The sequence below is a fragment of the Manis pentadactyla genome, chromosome 11 (genome assembly GCF_030020395.1).
Source record: "Manis pentadactyla isolate mManPen7 chromosome 11, mManPen7.hap1, whole genome shotgun sequence".
In the NCBI taxonomy this organism is placed as follows: Eukaryota; Metazoa; Chordata; class Mammalia; order Pholidota; family Manidae; genus Manis; species Manis pentadactyla.
In genome coordinates, this window is record NC_080029.1 from 49,664,301 (window position 1) to 49,680,436 (window position 16,136).

Here is a 16,136-nt window from a genome sequence, read left to right on the forward strand (position 1 = left end):
TCGAGAAAATAAACAAAATAGATAAGCCTCTAGCCAGACTTATTAAGAAGAAAAGAGAATCAACACAAATCAACAGTATCAGAAACGAGAAAGGAAAAATCACGACGGACCCCACGGAAATGCAAAGAATTATTGGAGAATACTATGAAAACCTATATGCTAACAAGCTGGGAAACCTAGGAGAAATGGACAACTTCCTAGAAAAATATAACCTTCCAAGATTGACCCAGGAAGAAACAGAAAATCTAAACAGACCAATTACCAGCAACGAAATTGAAGAGGTAATCAAAAAACTACCAAAGAACAAAACCCCCGGGCCAGATAGATTTACCTCGGAATTTTATCAGACATACAGGGAAGACATAATACCCATTCTCCTTAAAGTTTTCCAAAAAATAGAGGAGGAGGGGATACTCCCAAACTCATTCTATGAAGCTAACATCACCCTAATACCAAAACCAGGCAAAGACCCCACCAAAAAAGAAAACTACAGACCAATATCCCTGATGAACGTAGATGCAAAAATACTCAACAAAATATTAGCAAACCGAATTCAAAAATACATCAAAAGGATCATACACCATGACCAAGTGGGATTCATCCCAGGGATGCAAGGATGGTACAACATTCGAAAGTCCATCAACATCATCCACCACATCAACAAAAAGAAAGACAAAAACCACATGATCATCTCCATAGATGCTGAAAAAGCATTTGACAAAGTTCAACATCCATTCATGTTAAAAACTCTCAGCAAAATGGGAATAGAGGGCAAGTACCTCAACATAATAAAGGCCATCTATGATAAACCCACAGCCAACATTATATTGAACAGCGAGAAGCTGAAAGCATTTCCTCTGAGATCGGGAACTAGACAGGGATGCCCACTCTCTCCACTGTTATTTAACATAGTACTGGAGGTCCTAGCCACGGCAATCAGACAAAATAAAGAAATACAAGGAATCCAGATTGGTAAAGAAGAAGTTAAACTGTCACTATTTGCAGATGACATGATACTGTACATAAAAAACCCTAAAGACTCCACCCCAAAACTACTAGAACTGATATCGGAATACAGCAAAGTTGCAGGATACAAAATCAACACACAGAAATCTGTGGCTTTCCTATATACTAACAATGAACCAACAGAAAGAGAAATCAGGAAAACAACTCCATTCACAATTGCATCAAAAAAAATAAAATACCTAGGAATAAACCTAACCAAAGAAGTGAAAGACTTATACTCTGAAAACTACAAGTCACTCTTAAGAGAAATTAAAGGGGACACTAACAGATGGAAACTCATCCCATGCTCGTGGCTAGGAAGAATTAATATCGTTAAAATGGCCATCCTGCCCAAAGCAATATACAGATTTGATGCAATCCCTATGAAACTACCAGCAACATTCTTCAATGAACTGGAACAAATAATTCAAAAATTCATATGGAAACACCAAAGACCCCGAATAGCCAAAGCAATCCTGAGAAAGAAGAATAAAGTAGGGGGGATCTCACTCCCCAACTTCAAGCTCTACTATAAAGCCATAGTAATCAAGACAATTTGGTACTGGCACAAGAACAGAGCCACAGACCAATGGAACAGACTAGAGAATCCAGACATTAACCCAGACATATATGGTCAATTAATATTTGATAAAGGAGCCATGGACATACAATGGCGAAATGACAGTCTCTTCAACAGGTGGTGCTGGCAAAACTGGACAGCTACATGTAGGAGAATGAAACTGGACCATTGTCTAACCCCATATACAAAAGTAAACTCAAAATGGATCAAAGACCTGAATGTAAGCCATGAAACCATTAAACTCTTGGAAGAAAACATAGGCGAAAACCTCTTAGACATAAACATGAGTGACCTCTTCTTGAACATATCTCCCCGGGCAAGGAAAACAACAGCAAAAATGAGTAAGTGGGACTATATTAAGCTGAAAAGCTTCTGTACAGCAAAAGACACCATCAATAGAACAAGAAGGATCCCTACAGTATGGGAGAATATATTTGAAAATGACACATCCGATAAAGGCTTGACGTCCAGAATATATAAGGAGCTCTCACGCCTCAACAAACAAAAAACAAATAACCCAATTAAAAAATGGGCAGAGGAACTGAACAGACAGTTCTCCAAAAAAGAAATACAGATGGCCAACAGACACATGAAAAGATGCTCCACATCGCTAATTATCAGAGAAATGCAAATTAAAACTACAATGAGGTATCACCTCACACCAGTAAGGATGGCTGCCATCCAAAAGACAAACAACAACAAATGTTGGCGAGGCTGTGGAGAAAGGGGAACCCTCCTACACTGCTGGTGGGAATGTAAGTTAGTTCAACCATTGTGGAAAGCAGTATGGAGGTACATCAAAATGCTCAAAACAGACTTACCATTTGACCCAGGAATTCCACTCCTAGGAATTTACCCTAAGAATGCAATCAAGTTTGAGAAAGACAGATGCACCCCTATGTTTATTGCAGCACTATTTACAATAGCCAAGAATTGGAAGCAACCTAAATGTCCATCAATAGATGAATGGATAAAGAAGATGTGGTACATATACACAATGGAATACTACTCAGCTATAAGAAAAGGGCAAATCCAATCATTTGCAGCAACATGGATGGAGCTGGAGGGTATTATGCTCAGTGAAACAAGCCAAGCGGAGAAAGAGAAATACCAAATGATTCACTTATCTGTGGAATATAAGAACAAAGGAAAAACTGAAGGAACAAAACAGCAGCAGAATCACAGAACTCAAGAATGGACTAACAGGTACCAAAGGGAAAGGGACTGGGGAGGATGGGTGGGTAGGGAGGGATAAGGGGGGGAGAAGTAGGGGGGTATTAAGATTAACATGCATGGGGGGGTAGGAGAAAAGGGAGGGCTGTACAACACAGAGAAGGCAAGTAGTGATTCTACAACATTTTGCTATGCTGATGGACAGTGACTGTAAAGGGGTTTATAGGGGAGACCTGGTATAGGGGAGAGCCTAGTAAACATAATATTCGTCATGTAAGTGTAGATTAGTGATAGCAAAAAAAAAAAAAAAAAAAAAAAAAAAAAAGGGCAGTTCCTGTGTGGTAACCTCCAACGAGTTCTACACAAGGGTATAAAGGGCATATAAAAGTGTAGGCAAAGGGTCTGTTTGTGTTTACACAGAGGATCAAAGCCTAATTGGGCTACCCCGAAAATGAACTAAGATACAATATGAAAAAGAACTTCCAACATCTGCACTCTCTGGAAGACTCATGCCAGAAGATGATCATCAAAAAACCCCAACAAAGATCCACGCACTGCTACAGCTGTAGATGCACTCATCCCACCAGTTCCTGGACTTGCCATGGGAATGAGGAAGGAGATATCTAAGCTGGCCTGTGCATACAGTAAAACAACAAAATTGGACTGGATCTATACTGTTGGAACTCAACCAAGAATTTGGAGAAGTGCAAATTGTAGCGCTCCAAAGTCTTACAACTACAAACTATTTATTGTTAAAAGAACATATGGCATGTGAACAGTCCCCAGGAATGGGTTGTTTTAATTTGTCTGATTTCTCTCAGACTGTTCAAGTTCATTTGGACAATATCCATCATATCATAGATAAGTTTTCACAAATGCCTAAGGTGCCTAACTGGTTTTCTTGGTTTCACTGCAGATGGCTGGTAATTACAGATATGCTTTGGTTATGTAACTATACTCCTATTATGTTAATGTGTGTGTGCAATTTAAGTAGTAGCTTAAAACCTATACATGCTGAAGTTACTCTACAAGAAGATATATCAAAGAAATAATCAATCTTCCCATGTTTTCTTCCGCCTGCTACTTCTATAGCTTTTCTTCTTCCTTCCTAATTACAACCCTTAAATAGAATTCGTGCCTCATATCAAATTTACCGAGTATCATAATTCTTCCAAGTGGTAAAGATACCTCAAGACAAATGCTGGGCATAGAAGCCACAGGGCATAAATATGCAAAGAAGTAAAAAGCTAACTTTTTCAAACAATAAGGCTTCTCTCTCACTTACCAACTTCACATTTCCCTGTATGGCCCCGGAAGATGACTGGTTAGCCAGAGACGGGTAAGATTCCTCAAGGGAGGAACAACCTAAGACAGGCACAGTCGCAGGGGGGCCATCAGGTGAGAAATTGGGGATCAACAGAGGTGAGGCTTAGAACCTCACCCCCCCGTTCTGAGAGAAATCTTCTGCATACGTGGATGTTTTATTGCCCTGGTCTAGCTTGGATTAACACATAGTCTACAGGCACACACCTGATCATCTACATGTGCTCTCTTACAACACTAAACTATGTTTTCTACCTTTATCTTGTATCTACCTACCACTTCAGCATTTTATTAAAAATAATAATAATAAAGAGAGAAATGTGGTATCCACATATAAATCAAGTATAAAAACCAAATGAGTATTCATATTTGAACTGACTGTTTATAGTTCATAATGCATGAGCAAAACCGAAAGTTTCTGTGATGACTGCCCTTGTACTGTTCACTATGTAACTTATTCATTATGTAAGAATTTGTTCTACATGTAAAAACTTGTTTGTTATGCCTCAGAAGATTGGAGACTGACAAAAATTAGGCTTGGGGTGGAATAATGATTGTGCATTGAGCACTGACTCCCCTATACAGAATTTTATTGTCGTTAACAACCATTTGATCAATAAATATGAGAGATGCCCTCACCAAAAAAAAAAAAAAAAAAGACACAGAGTAACAGAATGGATAAAAAAGCAAGACCCATCTATATGCTGCTTACAAGAAACTCACCTCAAACCCAAAGACATGTACAGACTAAAAGTCAAGGGATGGAAAAACATATTTCAAGCAAACAACAGTGAGAAGAAAGCAGGGGTTGCAGTACTAATATCAGACAAAATAGACTTCAAAACAAAGAAAGTAACAAGAGATAAAGAAGGACACTACATAATGATAAAGGGCTCAGTCCAACAAGAGGATATAACCATTCTAAATATATATGCACCCAACACAAGAGCACCAGCATATGTGAAACAAATACTAACAGAACTAAAGGGGGATATAGACTGCAATGCATTCATTCTAGGAGACTTCAACACACCACTCACCCCAAAGGATAGATCCACCGGGCAGAAAATAAGTAAGGACACGGAAGCACTGAACAACACAGTAGAGCAGATGGACCTAATAGACATCTATAGAACTCTACATCCAAAAGCAGCGGGATATACATTCTTCTCAAGTGCACATGGAACATTCTCCAGAATAGACCACATACTAGGCCACAAAAAGAGCCTCAGAAAATTCCAAAAGATTGAAATCCTACCAACCAACTTTTCAGACCACAAAGGCATAAAACTAGAAATAAACTGTACAAAGAAAGCAAAGAGGCTCACGAACACATGGAGGCTTAACAACACGCTCCTAAATAATCAATGGATCAATGACCAAATCAAAATGGAGATCCAGCAATATATGGAAACAAATGACAACAACAACACTAAGCCCCAACTTCTGTGGGACACAGCAAAAGCAGTCTTAAGAGGAAAGTATATAGCAATCCAAGCATATTTAAAAAAGGAAGAGCAATCCCAAATGAATGGTCTAATGTCACAATTATCGAAATTGGAAAAAGAAGAACAGATGAGGCCTAAGGTCAGCAGAAGGAGGGACATAATAAAGATCAGAGAAGAAATAAATAAAATTGAGAAGAATAAAACAATAGCAAAAATCAATGAAACCAAGAGCTGGTTCTTCGAGAAAATAAACAAAATAGATAAGCCTCTAGCCAGACTTATTAAGAAGAAAAGAGAGTCAACACAAATCAACAGTATCAGAAACGAGAAAGGAAAAATCACGACGGACCCCACGGAAATGCAAAGAATTATCGGAGAATACTATGAAAACCTATATGCTAACAAGCTGGGAAACCTAGGAGAAATGGACAACTTCCTAGAAAAATATAACCTTCCAAGATTGACCCAGGAAGAAACAGAAAATCTAAACAGACCAATTACCAGCAACGAAATTGAAGAGGTAATCAAAAAACTACCAAAGAACAAAACCCCCGGGCCAGATGGATTTACCTCGGAATTTTATCAGACATACAGGGAAGACATAATACCCATTCTCCTTAAAGTTTTCCAAAAAATAGAGGAGGAGGGGATACTCCCAAACTCATTCTATGAAGCTAACATCACCCTAATACCAAAACCAGGCAAAGACCCCACCAAAAAAGAAAACTACAGACCAATATCCCTGATGAACGTAGATGCAAAAATACTCAACAAAATATTAGCAAACCGAATTCAAAAATACATCAAAAGGATCATACACCATGACCAAGTGGGATTCATTCCAGGGATGCAAGGATGGTACAACATTCGAAAGTCCATCAACATCATCCACCACATCAACAAAAACAAAGACAAAAACCACATGATCATCTCCATAGATGCTGAAAAAGCATTTGACAAAGTTCAACATCCATTCATGTTAAAAACTCTCAGCAAAATGGGAATAGATGGCAAGTACCTCAACATAATAAAGGCCATCTATGATAAACCCACAGCCAACATTATATTGAACAGCGAGAAGCTGAAAGCATTTCCTCTGAGATCGGGAACTAGACAGGGATGCCCACTCTCTCCACTGTTATTTAACATAGTACTGGAGGTCCTAGCCACGGCAATCAGACAAAATAAAGAAATACAAGGAATCCAGATTGGTAAAGAAGAAGTTAAACTGTCACTATTTGCAGATGACATGATACTGTACATAAAAAACCCTAAAGACTCCACCCCAAAACTACTAGAACTGATATCGGAATACAGCAAAGTTGCAGGATACAAAATCAACACACAGAAATCTGTGGCTTTCCTATATACTAACAATGAACCAACAGAGAGAGAAATCAGGAAAACAACTCCATTCACAATTGCATCAAAAAAAATAAAATACCTAGGAATAAACCTAACCAAAGAAGTGAAAGACTTATACTCTGAAAACTACAAGTCACTCTTAAGAGAAATTAAAGGGGACACTAACAGATGGAAACTCATCCCATGCTCGTGGCTAGGAAGAATTAATATCGTTAAAATGGCCATCCTGCCCAAAGCAATATACAGATTTGATGCAATCCCTATGAAACTACCAGCAACATTCTTCAATGAACTGGAACAAATAATTCAAAAATTCATATGGAAACACCAAAGACCCCGAATAGCCAAAGCAATCCTGAGAAAGAAGAATAAAGTAGGGGGGATCTCACTCCCCAACTTCAAGCTCTACTATAAAGCCATAGTAATCAAGACAATTTGGTACTGGCACAAGAGCAGAGCCACAGACCAATGGAACAGATTAGAGAATCCAGACATTAACCCAGACATATATGGTCAATTAATATTTGATAAAGGAGCCATGGACATACAATGGCGAAATGACAGTCTCTTCAACAGGTGGTGCTGGCAAAACTGGACAGCTACATGTAGGAGAATGAAACTGGACCATTGTCTAACCCCATATACAAAAGTAAACTCAAAATGGATCAAAGACCTGAATGTAAGCCATGAAACCATTAAACTCTTGGAAGAAAACATAGGCGAAAACCTCTTAGACATAAACATGAGTGACCTCTTCTTGAACATATCTCCCCGGGCAAGGAAAACAACAGCAAAAATGAGTAAGTGGGACTATATTAAGCTGAAAAGCTTCTGTACAGCAAAAGACACCATCAATAGAACAAGAAGGATCCCTACAGTATGGGAGAATATATTTGAAAATGACACATCCGATAAAGGCTTGACGTCCAGAATATATAAGGAGCTCTCACGCCTCAACAAACAAAAAACAAATAACCCAATTAAAAAATGGGCAGAGGAACTGAACAGACAGTTCTCCAAAAAAGAAATACAGAGGGCCAACAGACACATGAAAAGATGCTCCACATCGCTAATCATCAGAGAAATGCAAATTAAAACTACAATGAGGTATCACCTCACACCAGTAAGGATGGCTGCCATCCAAAAGACAAACAACAACAAATGTTGGCGAGGCTGTGGAGAAAGGGGAACCCTCCTACACTGCTGGTGGGAATGTAAGTTAGTTCAACCATTGTGGAAAGCAGTATGGAGGTACATCAAAATGCTCAAAACAGACTTACCATTTGACCCAGGAATTCCACTCCTAGGAATTTACCCTAAGAATGCAGCAATCAAGTTTGAGAAAGACAGATGCACCCCTATGTTTATTGCAGCACTATTTACAATAGCCAAGAATTGGAAGCAACCTAAATGTCCATCAATAGATGAATGGATAAAGAAGATGTGGTACATATACACAATGGAATACTACTCAGCTATAAGAAAAGGGCAAATCCAATCATTTGCAGCAACATGGATGGAGCTGGAGGGTATTATGCTCAGTGAAACAAGCCAAGCGGAGAAAGAGAAATACCAAATGATTTCACTTATCTGTGGAATATAAGAACAAAGGAAAAACTGAAGGAACAAAACAGCAGCAGAATCACAGAACTCAAGAATGGACTAACAGGTACCAAAGGGAAAGGGACTGGGGAGGATGGGTGGGTAGGGAGGGATAAGGGGGGGAGAAGTAGGGGGGTATTAAGATTAACATGCATGGGGGGGTAGGAGAAAAGGGAGGGCTGTACAACACAGAGAAGGCAAGTAGTGATTCTACAACATTTTGCTATGCTGATGGACAGTGACTGTAAAGGGGTTTATAGGGGAGACCTGGTATAGGGGAGAGCCTAGTAAACATAATATTCGTCATGTAAGTGTAGATTAGTGATAGCAAAAAAAAAAAAAAAAAAAAAAAAAAAAAAGGGCAGTTCCTGTGTGGTAACCTCCAACGAGTTCTACACAAGGGTATAAAGGGCATATAAAAGTGTAGGCAAAGGGTCTGTTTGTGTTTATACAGAGGATCAAAGCCTAATTGGGCTACCCCGAAAATGAACTAAGATACGATATGAAAAAGAACTTCCAACATCTGCACCCTCTGGAAGACTCATGCCAGAAGATGATCATCAAAAAACCCCAACAAAGATCCACGCACTGCTACAGCTGTAGATGCACTCATCCCACCAGTTCCTGGACCTGCCATGGGAATGAGGAAGGAGATATCTAAGCTGGCCTGTGCATACAGTAAAACAACAAAATTGGACTGGATCTATACTGTTGGAACTCAACCAAGAATTTGGAGAAGTGCAAATTGTAGCGCTCCAAAGTCTTACAACTACAAACTATTTATTGTTAAAAGAACATATGGCATGTGAACAGTCCCCAGGAATGGGTTGTTTTAATTTGTCTGATTTCTCTCAGACTGTTCAAGTTCATTTGGACAATATCCACCATATCATAGATAAGTTTTCACAAATGCCTAAGGTGCCTAACTGGTTTTCTTGGTTTCACTGCAGATGGCTGGTAATTACAGATATGCTTTGGTTATGTAACTATACTCCTATTATGTTAATGTGTGTGTGCAATTTAAGTAGTAGCTTAAAACCTATCCATGCTGAAGTTACTCTACAAGAAGATATATCAAAGAAATAATCAATCTTCCCATGTTTTCTTCCGCCTGCTACTTCTATAGCTTTTCTTCTTCCTTCCTAATTACAACCCTTAAATAGAATTCGTGCCTCATATCAAATTTACCGAGTATCATAATTCTTCCAAGTGGTAAAGATACCTCAAGACAAATGCTGGGCATAGAAGCCACAGGGCATAAATATGCAAAGAAGTAAAAAGCTAACCTTTTCAAACAATAAGGCTTCTCTCTCACTTACCAACTTCACATTTCCCTGTATGGCCCCGGAAGATGACTGGTTAGCCAGAGACGGGTAAGATTCCTCAAGGGAGGAACAACCTAAGACAGGCACAGTCGCAGGGGGGCCATCAGGTGAGAAATTGGGGATCAACAGAGGTGAGGCTAAGAACCTCACCCCCCCGTTCTGAGAGAAATCTTCTGCATACGTGGATGTTTTATTGCCCTGGTCTAGCTTGGATTAACACATAGTCTACAGGCACACACCTGATCATCTACATGTGCTCTCTTACAACACTAAACTATGTTTTCTACCTTTATCTTGTATCTACCTACCACTTCAGCATTTTATTAAAAATAATAATAATAAAGAGAGAAATGTGGTATCCACATATAAATCAAGTATAAAAACCAAATGAGTATTCATATTTGAACTGACTGTTTATAGTTCATAATGCATGAGCAAAACCGAAAGTTTCTGTGATGACTGCCCTTGTACTGTTCACTATGTAACTTATTCATTATGTAAGAATTTGTTCTACATGTAAAAACTTGTTTGTTATGCCTCAGAAGATTGGAGACTGACAAAAATTAGGCTTGGGGTGGAATAATGATTGTGCATTGAGCATTGACTCCCCTATACAGAATTTTATTGTCGTTAACAACCATTTGATCAATAAATATGAGAGATGCCCTCACAAAAAAAAAAAAAAAAAAAAAAAAGGACAGACTTCCAATGGTAAAATAAATTAGTAACCGGGATGTAATGTATAGCATAAGGAATATAGTCAAGATATTGTAACAGCCTGGTAGGGTGATAGCTGGAACCTAGAATTATGTATATAAATGTTCTACCACTGTGTTGTACACTTGAAACTCATGTAATGTAATACTGTGTGTCAACTACCCTTCAATAAAAAATAATTATTAAAAAAGAAATTAGGAGGCTGTTCATATGTAGGAGCAGGAAGTATATGGGAAATCTGTGTCTTCTGATCAATTTTGCTGTGAACCTAAAATTGCTCTAAAAAATAGTCTACTAAAAAAAATTAAGATATTAAACTCACTTCCTGTCCATTATCTGCAAAGTGTTTACAGCAACTATTGAGTGCTTCCTGAAAATGTGCTCTACCTGTTGCTGTTTTAAAACTGTGTGATTTTAATGGAATGTGGTTGTGAAACTATGTTAGCCACTGTAGATACGAAGATGAGTAAGACATGGTGGTCAGCTTGAAGGAATGTGCAGTAGAAGATAGAATTTTAATTTTAATCAGATAAGCATTCTGATCAAACTGATACTCTGTCTTGTGCCAATATAAGGGAGAGCTGTTATCTTACTTTGATAATTTAAGACAGCCTTCTCAGAGGTGAACCTGCACTTGAAAGATAGTAAGTAGTGAACTTATAAAAGAGGCATACACTTCTTTCTTTGGAGGCCTCTACAGAAATGATACTTTATATAATGCCACATTGTAATATCAATGCCTAGATGTATTTAAGGGTGGCAATATATAGTGGAAAATATAGTATGTTATTTCATAAAGATATCTTGAATAAATTTCTCCCTTATCCATTTTGCATGGTGGGCAGAATTTCCATGGTACAGTCACTTCTGTTTCTTCTCGGCCCTCCAGAAAAAGTTTATCAGGGCAGCTCTAAAGGACTTCTTGGATCAGATCCTTTTAAGAAGAAGATTAAGTACCCCCACAAGAAGCATCTTGGAAAATTTCAAACTGCCCCTGTAAACTTTGACTTTGGAGCATACCTCTTGACAGTTCTCTCTCTGGGCAAATCCTGACTGCTTCCTCTGCACTTAGCTGTGCTGATCTGTCTGCCTTTTTCTGTAATTCTGTTGGTCACCTGCACATTCATCTGTTCCTCTGTCTTCCTGACTGACTTCTAACTCCCAGCTTGCCCTGTCCTGCTTGTCTGGTTCTTTTCCAGCCAACTGACCTGCTATGGCCTCAGATTTCAAGCTCTGACCTACTTACCTGGACAGTGCATGCCCAGTCTCCTGGCTGACAGCCAGCTTGTCCACCAGCCCCTCCTGGGCCAGAGCAGTGAATTGCTTGGCAGCAGTGACTTGGTCTGTCTTATCCCAACACACATTAGAGGTGGGACACACCAACCTCTCCTGAGGAGGGACAAAGCTGAGACTAGAAAATGAAAGCAAAGAATAGAGACCTTTTAGGGAAGGTCTTGAGGGAAAATAATCTAATGTGTTTAAAGACCGTCCTCAAAAGTCACTCATTCAGTACATATTTGAGTGTTTTCTGTGTGTCAGGCATTGTACTGGGTAATAGAATAAGATGAAAAAGGAGACTATTTGGGATTACAAAAACCTGTTGATATATTAAGCACTTTTACAGCATGTTTTTATCCCCTCTCTTATCATACTTGTCATATAGTTTTATGCTAGGTAAGGAAGTTTTTGTGACTAAACTCTTGGTATTATCCTTAGTGAGTTTCCAAGGTTATTATGACCAAAATACTATTTGTAGATAGAAATTAAATTATAATTATTGATTTTTGCATTTAGGGATTGTCAGAAAATGTAAGGTCTAATGTAAAATCTTACGTGTATCTATTATTTTGAGACGGAAGGAATGAATTCCTATACTTGGCAAATACTCACATATTCTAGAAGCAAGATGATTAGGAAAATGATGAAGTTTGCCAAATGTTGCTTTCAGTTTGTGAAAAGAGACCATGGGTGTTTTGTGAGCCTTTACCCTCAGTGTAATCTGGCCATTTGGAAGCATTGTTCAGAGAGGTCAGTAAAGGCAAAGCTTTTAAAGGCTAAGCAGGTAAATGTATTAGGGTAGGGTGGGGGCAGTGAATACAAGAATGAGATATTGAAAATAATATGAGATAATATTTTAAAACTACAACGACAGTGCTATGCTGGCCACAAGGAGGATGGCAGCATTTACCAGTCACACTTAGTTTCTGGGCATTAGTTCCCCTAGGAGGCAGGCTACCCAATTAAGGGAAACTGATTGGGAGAACTGATATACTCATGCACAATAAGGCAAAAGAAATTGGTGCCATTACCAAGAATTCACCAAAATGTATACTTAGTGTTTGAAATTCTACTCTCATTCTTAAGAATTAGAAAGGCCAGTGCATAGTCAACATTTATTCCAAAAACTTAAGAAGTATGGTTGTAATTCATTGATCTGTAATTTGGACATGTCTTGAGTGGCAAAAAAAGGGAAAAAAAAACTTCACAAAACAACAACAACACAACAACAAATACTCAGGCTATTAATTTCTTACATTATCTAAAGAGAAAGTTTGAGTTAACCACATAAAATCTCCATTCAATATTTATAGTCTTGAAGAGTCTGCAGCAAATCAAATCAATGCTCTGTAAACATTGTAAATAGCTAGAACAGCTCTGAGTTCTCACTGAGTGTGCATGACATATGATATACTACTGGGAAAATCTCAGTGAAGTTTATTTAAAACAGTTTGGTGATACAGAATTTGACTCAGAATCACATATGAATCGGAATCATATATGGTGAGGGATGAATAAAACTGAAAAAACTCATTGAAGTAGCTGGAAGAGCCTGGCAAAATTAACTCCTAAGGAGGAGAATTATTTCTAGGTTATAGAGATTTTTCTATTTAGCTAGTATGATTTCTTTTATCTGTTAGACTTACTATATATGTACTGAACATAGGCACTGAACAGAACAAGCTTTTATTTTATTTTTTTGAAGAGTATCAGACTTTGCCAGGAAAGGATAATGTGTGTTATCCATTGAAATAAACAATAAAAAATTCCATCCACAAATATCGTCTTGATTTTCTCATAATCCTGTCTCAGGGTCTAATGGCTATTGATTGCCCACGTACTGGCATTGTGGACTATCGACAGGTGGCTTTGTCATTTGCCCAGGATTTCCAAGAAGCAGGTGGCTCTGTCTTGACCAATTTTGAAGTAAAAGATATTGAAATGGCTAAAGAAAGTCCTTCAAGAAGTAAAGATGGTAAGCCATCCTTGTCTTTTGAATACTTATATGGACTTCTAAACAAACTTGAAAATATTTTTGGCTGAGGTGGTGCTGGAGGGAGAGCCACCAGGAGCTAGGCTAAAGTAGGGTGCAGAGCTGGCGCAGGTACAGAAGGGGTGAAGGTGAGACTGGACGTGGGAGACTGGGACTTCTGGTGAGTTTTGTGCTGATAGAACTAGACACTGATCAGATACTTACGACTAGGGCTAAATCCTGAATTGCCAATGCTGTTTGTGGAAAGTTAGCCCCCAAACCCTTCCCTATTTTGTAGATTTTAGTCAGAATCCCTTGAGTGTTGCTTGTTTAAAATGATTTTAGCATCACCCAGTCTTACTGAAGCAGACTGTCTGCAGATAGCGCATGACTCAGCCATTCTGAAACACCCCCTGCCCCAGTCCCTCACCTCCTACACTACTTAGAATCTGCAGAGACTCAGGTTACCAACATGTGTCAACAAGCATCGTATAACTAGTCCTTTGGGAATATATGTACTGATTTATGATGGTCTATTTTCCAGGTTGGTTTCTAGGATTATAGTTCAGAGAAAAGCTGAAACTACCTATATTGGAGCTGAGGTGGAAATGGCTTCTAAACATAAGTTAAATGAATTATAGTAAAAAGAAAAAGTGCCAGAGATTTATATATTGTCAAATATGAAGTAGTTTAATTTACTACTTGGTAGAAAGCTTCAGAATGAAAAGTTGGGGTGGGGGCAGTCATAGTTATGACAGAAGAAAATCACTTAAATTAGTTACTAGTATAGTATTGCAAAATAATGTAGGCTTTATTTTGCTAAACAAATATTTCACTAACTCTTTTTTTCTCTCTCCCAGGGATGAAATATCCTATTGTTATAAGGAATACAAAGGTAAAGATTCATAAGCAAAACTGCTTTCATGTACTTTCATCCCCTCTGCTTTCTAAAAAAATTGCATTAACCACACTGCTGTATTTTTTGTCATTGAATGAAATTTTTCTAACATAGGAGTTTTTCCGAGATAAATTCTTATGAGATTAATGTAATGGCTTTTATTCTAAGAAGAATTTTAACTTGAAAATGGCTTCATAAAGTGGTTGTGCTGGCAAAGACTAGGATTATAAGCACTTGGAGTGTTTAATTTTAAGGCAAAACTAATAAATATTTTATTGCTTTGCCTACTTATTTACATTAACTTATTAACTCTCTATTAATTAGAAAACTTTGTGGGGGCCAGGTTGTGTAGAGGGGATAGCTGTCTCTTACATGTAACTTTCTTGCATCTTCACATAGTCTAAAGCAAGAGCTATTGAATGGCATAGCAGCATGCATTCACTGATGTTCACTCTAGGACCAGAATTCAATCAGGAGAGCAGAGTCATAATGGGTGTTTTATGATTTATTACAGGAATTAGGCCTTATAAAATTGTGAAAGGATCTGGGGAAGCAAAGGTTCAGAAGAGGAGTTGGTAGGTTAGAGGCATCTCCAACCAATTTGAGAAGCGAAGTATGTCAAGCTGCTGAAGTGGGACTGCAAATAGAAGCCATGAGACAGTCTGAGGAAGCTCTTATCTCTATGTCTGTGTCTACACTCGAGTATTGGGCTGGGGCAGTTCTTGGTCAGTAGGATCAGCAGTTGGGAAGCAAGGTTGGATATGGAGCTATAATTCACTTGGCAGTGGGTTTTTTCACTACATTGAACTAGAATGACCTTCAGAGAATAATCTTCTATTCTGTAATAGTCTGTAATAGCTTCTGCTCTAAATAGCTGCTGTCTGCCAAATCATGTGCAATTCCTGTCAACTTTGAGTTCCCCTACAGGGAGGGGGATTCTATCAAGCATTTCCCAGCCTGACCAAAGTGATGCAGTATAAACCCCTGCAGTCCATCCCCTCAACTGCATTCACACTCCCTATAACCACATTTAACTTCCAAGTAAAGACAGTAGTAAAATTATGCTTCCACCTTGCAACTATCTTTGATATAAATGAAGACCTGCTAACTCTCCAAAAAAGATACGAAGTCCACTTTAACCATCTTTGGGTGATGTTCTTTTCTAGCTGAGTCACACTTCCCCTTTGAGGTCCTGTAACTTAAGGTAGAAGGTTTACCACTATTTAAATATCTTATAATAGATCAGTGGTTCCCAATTGGAAGCAACTTTGCCCCCCCCAGGAGACATTTGGCAACATCTGGGGACATTTTTGGTTGTCACAAGTGGTGAAGGGAGGGAAGTGCACTGGTGCTCAGTGTGTAGAGGCCAGGGATACTGCTAAACATCTGAGAGTGTGAGGGACAGGCTCCACTGTAAAGAATATCTGGCCCCAAATGTCTGTAGGACTGA

The 16,136-nt window shown here is 38.5% G+C and overlaps 1 protein-coding gene across 4 annotated transcripts in view; it reads left to right on the forward strand.

The window, feature by feature from the left end:
• The window catches only part of L2HGDH (L-2-hydroxyglutarate dehydrogenase), a 57,016-nt gene that overhangs the window by 17,923 nt on the left and 22,957 nt on the right, over window positions 1–16,136 (forward strand). For 3 of the 4 annotated variants that reach the window (XM_036917243.2, XM_036917248.2, XM_057488475.1), the window contains exons 5-6: window positions 13,629–13,791; window positions 14,649–14,683. In XM_036917243.2, the coding sequence (XP_036773138.2) occupies window positions 13,629–13,791; window positions 14,649–14,683 (198 nt within the window). The remainder of the gene's footprint in view (window positions 1–13,628; window positions 13,792–14,648; window positions 14,684–16,136) is intronic. The other variant, XM_036917257.2, reaches the window with a different exon arrangement.